Source organism: Aythya marila (genome assembly GCF_965140915.1).
Source record: "Aythya marila genome assembly, chromosome: 16".
Classification (NCBI taxonomy): domain Eukaryota; kingdom Metazoa; phylum Chordata; class Aves; order Anseriformes; family Anatidae; genus Aythya; species Aythya marila.
Genome location: NC_139057.1, coordinates 5,971,386 through 5,981,783, shown reverse-complemented (window position 1 = coordinate 5,981,783; position 10,398 = coordinate 5,971,386). Strand labels below are relative to the sequence as shown.

Here is a 10,398-nt window from a genome sequence, read left to right as displayed (position 1 = left end):
GTGATTAAAGCGTATAATGTATTTTACATGAAGAAACCAAACTGAGTACACAGAAAATATTTCTAAAACTGATCCACAGAGTCATCGAATAATATTTTCAGTAGACTTTATATTTTACTCCTGCTCCACCAGTATCCAAATCAAAAGGAACTCGAATTCCTTTTTATTTTCTGCACTGTAGCAGTGTTACTGCCTACTAGCAACTTCCAGTGTCTGGGTGCACAAATAATCTCGATCCACAAGTAATACACCAGCAGAACTGGGAACTGGGGTTGTTTATTCTGGAGAAGAGGAGGCTCAGGGGAGAACCTTAAAAGAAGTTGGGGGGAGCTGGGGGTTGATCTCTTCTCACAGATAACTAGCGATAGGACCAGAGGGAATGGCCTCAAGTTGTGCCAGGGGAGGTTCGGGTTGGAAATGAGGAGATATTTCTGCTCAGAAAGAGCAGTCAGGCATTGGCACGGGTTGTTCAGGGAGGTGCTGGGGTCACCGTCCCTGGGGGCGTTCAGGGAAAGGTTGGACGTGGTGCTTGGGGACCGGGTTTGGTGGGTGACACTGGTGGTAGGGGGATGGCTGCACCAGATGATCTTGGAGGGCTTTTTCCATCCGTAATGATTCTGTGATTCTACACCCGGCCTTATAGCAGGCTGTTTTCATGACAGCGAGTTTCCACACCCCTCAGAGAAATGTTCTACCACCGCCTAACTCCCATTTAAACGTGTCGGGCTTCCCCGCCCGCTACCACTCGCTTCAGGTGCCACGACCACCCCCAGCCCCTCAGCCCCGAGCCCCCTCAGCGGGGCCCCTCTGCCCGCCCCCAAGCCCGGCCCGGGCGCAGGCGCCGCCACCTCCCCGCTGTCCGCGGCGCCTGCGCGGCTCAGCGCGGCCTGGCCCGGCCCGGGAGCGGCCCCTCGGTGAGCGCGGGCAGCGCCCCGAGCCCCGGCAACGGCCCTGGGGCAGGGGCTGACGGGGGCCGGGGCTAACGGGGGAGCCCCGAACGGCCGCGGGGCAACGGGACGGCCGCGACATGGCGGTGCCCCGCCCGCGGGGCCTCCTGCCCGCCCCGCCGGCCGCGGCGTAGGCCGGGCCCCGCAGGGGGGCTGCGGGCTGGGGGCTGCCGGGGGGTGGGGGGTGTTGGGGACTCGGCTGCAGCCAGAAATGGCTTTTTTTCTGCTTTGGAATTTGCCGTGGTTTTGTATATTTGGCTGCCTCCAGCCCGGGGTGTGCTCTGCGTGGTGGCTGTGGTGGGACGCGGTGTGAGGGGTGCCCTGTGGGGCTCAGGGGGACGTTTTGTCGTTTGCAGAGCAAGGATGAGTCTTTTCGGATCAACCTCGGGGTTCGGGACTGGAGGTACCAGCATGTTTGGCAGTACCACCGCGGATAACCATAACCCGATGAAGGTACGAGCGTGAACCCTCCTGCGTGGTGTGTCGCAGCAGTGCGACCCAGCTCATCCCGGAGGAGCCACAGGAGCTCAGTGACACTGTCTTCAAGCATGGCTAATTTTATTTTGTCTCCTGTGCTTTGCAGGATATTGAAGTCACATCTCCGCCTGATGACAGCATATCTTGTTTAGCGTTCAGTCCGCCGACACTGCCGGGGAACTTCTTAATAGCAGGGTCGTGGGCAAATGATGTAAGTACTTGCAGTGAGGCCTACAGATGAGTAAAGTGAAAGCATTTGTGCCTAAAGTGCAAAATGTGGCCCTAAAGACTTATGTTAGGGGAACTGAAAATCTTTCTCTTTGCAGTTGCAAGATTTGTTTCTTAATGCCTAGGCATTACAAATTTTGACGTAGCAGCTTTATCTGAGAGACTGCGTTGTGATATTCATATAAGTTGTTCCTCTGCCTATGGTTTTAAAGTTCTGCTCAGAATATGTAATTAATGTTATTCCTATTAGGTTTTTATTACTTCGTTGTTTGTTTTTTTCTTACTTTTTCAGCTTCATTTTCTTATAGAATTAGATTGACATAGTTATAATTTGCCCAGTGGAAGAGCGATGCATGCAATGGTGAATCTTAGCCAGTTTGACAGGATAGTCTCCAAAAAAATCAAGCTCCTATATTCAAGCTCCTAATTTCAGCCTTGCTGAAATTTCTGTTTGAATCCAAGTGTTTGATCCCAATTGGCACAAACAGGGAGGGGAAAACAGGAATTGAGTGCAGCTTTTAACTGTTCTGTTTGGTCTGTTGGGTGGTACCCTGCAATTGGTAGCTTGCAGCTGGCAGTTAAGGGGTTCCACAGGAGAGCACTGTGAGGTGTTACGTGAGGCACATAAGGTGCTTCAGAGGTGGAATTGTGGGGCTGAGTGTGGATGCCTGTTTAGGTGAAGGTCTTTAGGTGAACATAGAGGAGACAAGGTTTCAGTTGGTTCAAAAAGGAGATTGGTGTTTGTAATCGTATAATAAGCTAAGGCTGGCATCTTTAAGATGAGAAGTTGATAGTACTAATATGTTACATCTATATCTGTGTCTCCTGTTCCAGGTTCGCTGCTGGGAGGTTCAGGATAACGGACAGACAATTCCAAAGGCTCAGCAGATGCACACAGGGCCTGTACTAGATGGCTGCTGGAGCGATGTATGTCCCTATTTGAAAATAGACCATCAATGTTAACTTTAAACCTAAATAAGTTGGCATGTGGTTTCCAGAGATGCAAATGCCATGTGTGATGCATCCTCTGGTTATTGTATACACTTATGTTACTGTTAATGTGTGCTAAGCATGTTGTAATAGAATAGATCGATGTGAGAGATGAGATAGGTAAAAGTGTTTAAGGAGTTATTTAAAGCTAGGTAATAGCTAGCACAGCTTTCTTGTTTGGTTTAAAACAGAATTTAGAAAAGGCCTTGAGTGAAGAACCTTGTATTTCAAGCTGAGTTTTCATTGGATGTGTATTTTTCACAATATGGAATGTGTTTTTTATAAGATTTTAACAAACCCATGGAATTCTGCAGGAGTATATTTACAGCAAAAGTACACAGTCTGAAATTGACTAGTCAGGACTGGACCAGCAAAATGTTTAAAAGTTTTATCAGGACTGTTTACATAACGTTTCAAAGTACAAGGGAAAAAAAAAAGCAGTAACAAAATCAAGGATCTCCCCCAAAAAAGCTTTCTAACTACATACTGAATATTTTTTGCATTATTTTTGCATTTTACCTTATCTTTGTTACTGCTCTGTAGGTACCAAGCATGAAGAAATACCTGTTTTGAAGTTCGTTTTGAACTGTTTTGGCATATTGTAAAGAAATTTCCGTTATGTTTCTTTTGTCTTACAATCCCTGTGTATGTCACATTAATCTTATTCTATTAGAATAGGACTTGACAGTTTTCTGGTAGGTATTGCATGATGCAGATATATTTAATCTCTTGTGCTATTTCTTGTTTTTCAGGATGGAAGTAAAGTATTTACTGCTTCCTGTGATAAAACTGCCAAAATGTGGGATCTCAATAGTAATCAAGCTATTCAGATTGCACAAGTAAGTCCCAAGCTAATCGATATAATTTTTTTCTCTTCTCTGTTTTTATTAAAAGCTATGTTTCTTAGTTAATTAAGATAATGTTTAGTGCTTACAAAGTAGATGCTGCTATATGAGAAAGAGATTGTAGAATGCCTTTTGTTTTGTTGAGCTACTGAAGTGGTTATGGATAGGGAGATAAGCAATCAAAGTGATTTGAGTAGCCTGTGCAGCTGTTCCTCCTCCTCTACCTGAGATCTCTTTCCATCACTGCGGTGACATTGGTAAGTCACCTTGCTGCATGCTAATTACGTAGTCTGAGCCTACATGTTTTTTCAATTTTCTTGCATTGTTTTAGATGCCTAGTACCTGCTATCATTTATCTCCTGATTACATTATAGATTGGTTTAGCCTTCCTTTTTCCACTTAAAATTTTTAGGGTAAAGAAAATAATAAAATGCTGTTAAATTTACTTTCACAAATACCAGCTTTTTGCTGATATCTTATCCTTGATTTAAAAATCTTGTTAGTGTAGTTAACGTAGGCCTCTCTTATGTATTCATTATAAGAAGAGGGGGGGGGGGAAAAACACAACAAAAGCTTTTTCCTTAGCATGGTTGGTAATGTACTCCATAAATAAGTAGAAAACTCTTCTTTTTGTAGCTTGTATTTCTGCTTTGACTGTATCGCTGACTTGTTTGTAGTTCTTTGCTTCAGGACTCATTTTTTTCCTCTGTGGATGATTTTGCAACACTAAAGAACACAGTAAGGTCACATCCTGCAACCTTTATCCTAACTGCTGTGACTAAAATAATTGTTTTTCTTGAATGGTTTAAAAAGTGTAAATACACGTAAAAATATGAGGAACACAAACAAGAAATGCAAGCTGTTATCTTAGTATGTTTATTTTATCTTTTTTTCTTTTTCAGCATGACGCTCCTGTGAAGACTATCCACTGGATTAAAGCACCAAATTACAGCTGTGTGATGACAGGAAGCTGGGATAAAACTTTGAAGGTGTGATTTTTACGTGAACAAATAAAGCACGCTAATAATCTGCTTATGAAAATATTAGTCTAAAGTGAAAATATTTTGTTAAACACACTGATACAAAAGGCAGATAAATGAAATAAGCTTACTTCACAGAGAGTTGCAGTACTCTCTCTGACTATTGACAGGAATGAAACAACTTGGTAACACTTACCTTCTTGTTTCTAAAGTAGTTTGCATAGTGTATCCTCAACTCCAAGCCTAAACTTGTTTGTTTTTTATTTCCGTCAGTTCTGGGATACCCGCTCACCAACACCTATGATGACACTGCAGCTCCCTGAAAGATGTTACTGTGCAGATGTGGTAAGCCATGAAATAGAGTAAACTGGCATCAGTAGGTTGTCTGGCAGTCTTTGAGCCTTCTGTAGGTTAGCGCTATATGCAGACTTAACATTTGATCTCGTTGTAAACTTGATGATAAAACATATGTTGATGTTCTTGATCAAGCCCCTGGAAAACAGGTACTTGCATTACACAAAGTACGCTTGGAATCTTTTTAACATCACAAAGACAAGTCACCACTAGAACTGACCTACCGATAGTTGTGGATGAGGTTGTGTACCACTGTTGCAATTTGTATTGGAAAAGTCATCTAATAATTAGAAGATTCTTGATATGGTTCTCAGTGGTAGGGAAGAACTGATGCGTTTTGTTACAAAATAAGCCTATGTGTGAACACTTTACCTCCCACCTGCCCTGAAAATAGTCTGATTCCTTTAAATTCTTCAGGGATTTCGGCAAAAAAATAAACTCTTTGTCATGAGTTTTCTGTCATGCTCTGAACACAACTGCCTCTCTTCCAACCTGTTTTATAATCTTACCTAGGTTCATCCTATGGCTGCTGTGGCCACTGCTGAAAGGGGTTTGATAGTTTATCAGTTAGAGAACCAACCATCTGAATTTAGAAGAATAGAATCGCCTCTTAAACACCAGGTAAATGATTATATTTATTACAAGTGTATTTATACAGACTGACATTCTGAACTTCCTGGTTGTGGTAAAAAGCTGTTTCAAAGATGGCATCCTTCATCTTAGTAGGGCACATGGCCTACTTTGACTTCTATTATGGTGGTATATTAAAATAAAATACCAATGCCTACACCTTTGAGTCTGTTTGCGTCTTATGGTGGGACTGCATGGAGTGTAATGAGTTTCATGCAAGACCCCTGAGTTCAACAAGTGTTTTGAGATGACCTCTTTCCTTCTTCCTTCATTGATCTTTATCGATATCTATTGTATGTGAAGTACAAATAATTTCTGAAACATTCATTAGATAAATGCAAAATTATTTAATACAAATTTACATTTTGCCTACGAATTACAAAATTATTGCAGATGTAAATAAATTTATATACTCATGTGCACAGCATTAAAATTGAGCCTTGTCATGTCCTGCAGACCTGTTCTGTGCAGGGCCTTTGCAAGAGTTAGAGGGTTTGGAAGACAACCTGCTATTGAGTCTGTTTTACAACTCATAGTTTTGTTGCTTACTGGTGGTTTGAAATTTTGCAAGTGGTTATAGCCTCCAAGTACAATGGCAATTGTATTCCACGAAGGTGGGATTGATTACATTTCGTTAATATCTGGTATTCTAATGAAACATAGAAATGTTTGTAGGTTTTAAGTTTGGGTCATCTAGTATTCGTAATGTTTTAGATCTTTTCTTCACTTGAGTTGTTAAGTATATAGACTTTTTTTTTCTCATGAGGAAATTTCTATAGCTGATCTCTATAAGGATTCAGAAATGTAAATAATACGGCCTGATTTCTGAGTAGAATTAGACTCACTCCTCTTGACTTTTTCTGTTTGTGCTTTACTTTTCATTATTGTATATAGTGTTTTGTGTCCCCATGCAAAACAGCATTCAGAAAATCTGTCCCTCAAGTTTCTGAAATACTTTCTTTCTCAAATTTAGCATCGCTGTGTTGCTATTTTTAAAGACAAAGTGAACAAACCTACCGGATTTGCCCTTGGAAGTATTGAAGGAAGAGTAGCTATTCATTATATCAACCCCCCAAATCCGTGAGTATTGCTTTTTAAATTATCCTTTATTTGTTACTAATTTACAATGAAGAATATAAAAATACTTCACTTTTTTTTTTTTATTTTCAGTGCAAAAGATAATTTCACTTTCAAATGTCATCGCTCCAATGGAACAAACACGTCAGCACCTCAGGATATCTATGCGGTAAGCACTGAGCATGTATCGGTAGGGTAGCATATGTTTTTAATGTAAAACCTGCTATGAATTTGTTCTCCATCAACTTTTATTTTGTGTAAAGTTATCTTAGACTTAATGCTTAAAGTGCAGTCATGATCATACTTGAACAGGAAAGAGAAACTTCTGCAATTCCTTTAAAACAGAAGCCAAATCAGCTACTTATTGTGTAATCTTGGTGGAGACCACACTTGTTAATTTTGATGATTTTGAACCAATCCTTAGTATATTATGTAATATCCATTGAAGTTTTAGGTACTACAATAAAGATTCTTTCCTTGTTGCTTCAGTGTCTTGTTTCAAGAAATATCTGATTCTGATTCATATCTGTTGAAACACTTTAAAAAGATAAGAGCTATCTGTAGTTGTATTTACTTGCAGGATTTAGCACATGTTGTGAGTGTTCCGATCATCTGTGTATGTGTGTGGTGCTTTACGTGGTATTTTGTATGATTCTGCAGGTAAACGGGATAGCATTTCACCCTGTCCATGGTACTCTTGCAACAGTGGGATCTGATGGTAGATTCAGCTTCTGGGATAAAGATGCACGAACAAAGCTAAAAACATCAGAACAACTTGACCAGCCAATATCTGCTTGTTGTTTCAACCATAATGGGAATATATTTGCATATGCTTCCAGTTATGATTGGTCAAAGGTAAGAGGGGTGTAGACCCATATTCACATTGACAGTTAGCAATTAAAAATTTTCCTTTCACATGAGGCTTTTACTGTTCTTTGTAAATAGTGGTAGAGTCTTTCTAGCTTCATAGACATGCAAGAATATGTACAGTGGTCATTGTAGGCAGAAATCTGATGAAATGTAACACCGAAGCAGTGCATTCTTTGTTTTTTAGCAGTTATATAAGAGCGCTAAACAAAGCTATTTTGCAATATTTTGCAAATGTGGGTGAACAAAATGTAAATTACATGATTCAGAAGTCATTCTTGTTGCTCACGCGTTCTGCTGTGGGGAGAGTCACCAGGCAATATGGTATGCTAACAGGTTCTCACAAATCCTTGAAGTGCTTGTCTCTGCTTCTCATGCAGATTCTTTTTAACTTAAAATAAGAAAAAAGGAAAAAAGCTGTAGCTGCGGTTGTAAACACTTAAGCCAGTGTTTGAATGCCATGTACTAAATTTCCAGAACCACTCCGTGCATCTTGCTGGTGGTACTTGCCTATTTATCTTCCAAACTTGACTCAAAAACAAATCAAGATGCAAGAGAATCAACAAACCACAACATGTGGAGAATCAGTTCTTAATTGTTTAAGAAGGGGACTGCAAGGGTGAAATGTAAATGATTTTTAATGGAATAGCAACAAGAGGAAACTATTAATCGCCTGTTACAACTAATGCTGTTAAATTTGAGGATGATATTTATGGCATTTTTGACTAAGTGCAGAGATCACGCAAATGAATTCTATTGCATGCAATGAAGAGAGTAAAATCTTAATTTACTTCATTGTATTTAGTCTTGTGAATGCTGCACAAACTAAGATAACTTTGTTAAATGCTGGGGCAGATAAATTCTGTTCTAAATGCGGGGTAGGCTGTGATGGCAGCTATGTACCAAAGTATCTTTCAGATCTGTTAATAAGTAGGTACCAAGTTTATTTTCTGGAACCATTTCTGTGAAGTAGATTTGGTGTTTCAAGTTGTGCATTGCACTTTACCAGTTTACTCTCCCTGCTTTTGAATATTTGTGTATTGAGTTTGTAATGTGTATGTAAATGTCAATATGCAGAATATTGTATTTGTATTGCAGTTGCCTGCAGAACTTGGGCTTCATTTTGTAAATAAATGTGACCTTGTTCCCTATAAAAGATAAGGAAAGAAACACAAAGTGAAACTAAGTACGCATTAAAGTTCTGGTTTCTTCTCTGCCTACATGGACACAAACAAAAAGCACAGAGCTCTTACATTGCATCTATGAATCAGAGCTTAGAGATGCTTTTTTGATTTATTCTTTCTATGAAGAATTTTTTTATATCTTAAAAATAGACAAATGTCCTTTAAATTGTAATATTTTCTCTATAGAAAGTAAACAGATTATTTTTCTTTTTTTTTTTTTTTAGGGTCATGAATTTTATAACCCACAAAAGAAAAACTACATTTTTCTGCGAAATGCAGCAGAAGAGTTAAAGCCTCGGAATAAGAAGTAGTGAGTATGAGTCTGACTTGTGTTACTCTACTGTTTTTCTGCCATTCATGCCTCTACTCCACTGCTCTTCTGGCACTTGTGCCCTATTGCACCATGGTTCAGTCAACTTTGGATTGCTGACATTTAGCAGGATGTCTAAAAATTGTATTAAATGTGTTCTGACTTGCTGGAGGACACTTTTTCAAATAAGATACTTTAATGCGTATAAGAGAGAGCCTACTGTTCACAGGATTTAACCACTGTCTATTCCACAGCAATAATGAAATTGCAGCAAAACTTAAGTCTGTTACTCCTGCTTAGAAGCTCACCCATTTGTATTTCTGTATTTGTTTTTAATTAGTACTACATTAAAATATGTTAATTATAATAGTTCTGGAGAAGTTATATAAATACTGTATTTTTTCTAAATACTTGAAGAATTGCAAGTAGTTCTTTCAAAGGAGGCTTGCTGTGTCTTAGTATTTAGGAGTCCTTTCATTGTTTTCAGATTTTTAAAATGGAAATACTGTCTGCTGTATGCCAGGAAGAAATGCCTTGCAAATTGTTTTCCCTTTTTTTGGATGAATTTGGTAGGTATGTAAGTGACCAATAGCAGTGACAGAAACTCAAGACAGAAGATGGACACAGTGCAAGTTCTGCTTTCCTTTATTCTTACACTCCAGCAATGCATATGACTTTTGAGCCAACGATACTCATTCTAGTCCAAAGGAGACCCTGCCAGTTGTGCCAAGTGGTGTATAGTTCAGTAATATGAGCAATCCATTAAAGGTTTTGTTCTGTTCGTGACCAAACCAAGGAGTGCAAAATGTGTGGCCTGAACTGCTTTAAAACTGACACTTTTAGAGTTAAAAGTTGGTTCTTTTACATCTCTATTAACCCTTTTTGCCCCTTAGCAGGGGGTTCTGGACTGAATAATTGATCGTTTTTGTATTAACTAGAAAATAGTGCTGGTGAGGTTAATGCTGATCAAAAATGCTGTGAAGAAAAGTTACAACAATGTACGTCTCTGACTTGAATCTACCACTGTTTACTTTTAACTATCCAGTTGTATACATGCCAAAGTTTCTTTTTAGAAGTGAATGCTTATTATTCCTGTTTAACTTTTTTTGTCTGATGACTAAAAAATGGGGGCAGGGGGACACCGCATGTATAAAAATACTTGTCATATTGTACAAACTCTGTAAGACTGTACGCTGTAACACATGGTTATGGATACATGCTATGTTTCAAATAAAATTTTTACTAAACATTTTCTTATATTGAATGGTTCTATTATATTTGCATGGGCAAGGTAGTGTGCTTTCCTTCTAAAAGCAGCTTCTTGTCCTTTCACTGCAGCTCAGATACGTTTTCTAAAAGTAAAGTACTTCTTTCCCAGCTGCCTTATCTGGAAATCTAATGCAGCTTCCAGTTGCTGTTTCATTACAAATCATTCCTGTGGTTTTGCTGCAAAGAACTTAGAGGACTAGTGTTAAAGGCCTTTGTTTTATGAGAATGAATCGGGCTCCT

The 10,398-nt window shown here is 39.4% G+C and overlaps 1 protein-coding gene across 3 annotated transcripts; it reads left to right on the top strand.

The window, feature by feature from the left end:
• Positions 1 to 855: 855 nt before the first annotated feature.
• Positions 856 to 10,137, top strand: RAE1 (ribonucleic acid export 1; the record flags this gene model as incomplete). 3 transcript variants are annotated; one of them, XM_082773521.1, is made up of 13 exons in its annotated part: positions 856 to 914; positions 1,304 to 1,400; positions 1,531 to 1,635; positions 2,487 to 2,579; positions 3,395 to 3,481; positions 4,390 to 4,476; positions 4,741 to 4,812; positions 5,335 to 5,442; positions 6,425 to 6,531; positions 6,622 to 6,697; positions 7,189 to 7,383; positions 8,804 to 8,889; positions 9,377 to 10,137. In XM_082773521.1, coding segments are annotated over exons 2-13 (1,107 nt in total). In that variant the 5' UTR covers positions 856 to 914; positions 1,304 to 1,310. The 3 variants fall into 3 exon arrangements, with proteins under 3 accessions (XP_082629647.1, XP_082629646.1, XP_082629645.1); XM_082773520.1 differs by lacking the exon at positions 856 to 914 and having other exon boundaries at positions 9,463 to 10,137; XM_082773519.1 differs by lacking the exons at positions 856 to 914; positions 9,377 to 10,137 and having other exon boundaries at positions 8,804 to 8,890.
• Between the last annotated feature and the right edge of the window lie 261 nt (positions 10,138 to 10,398).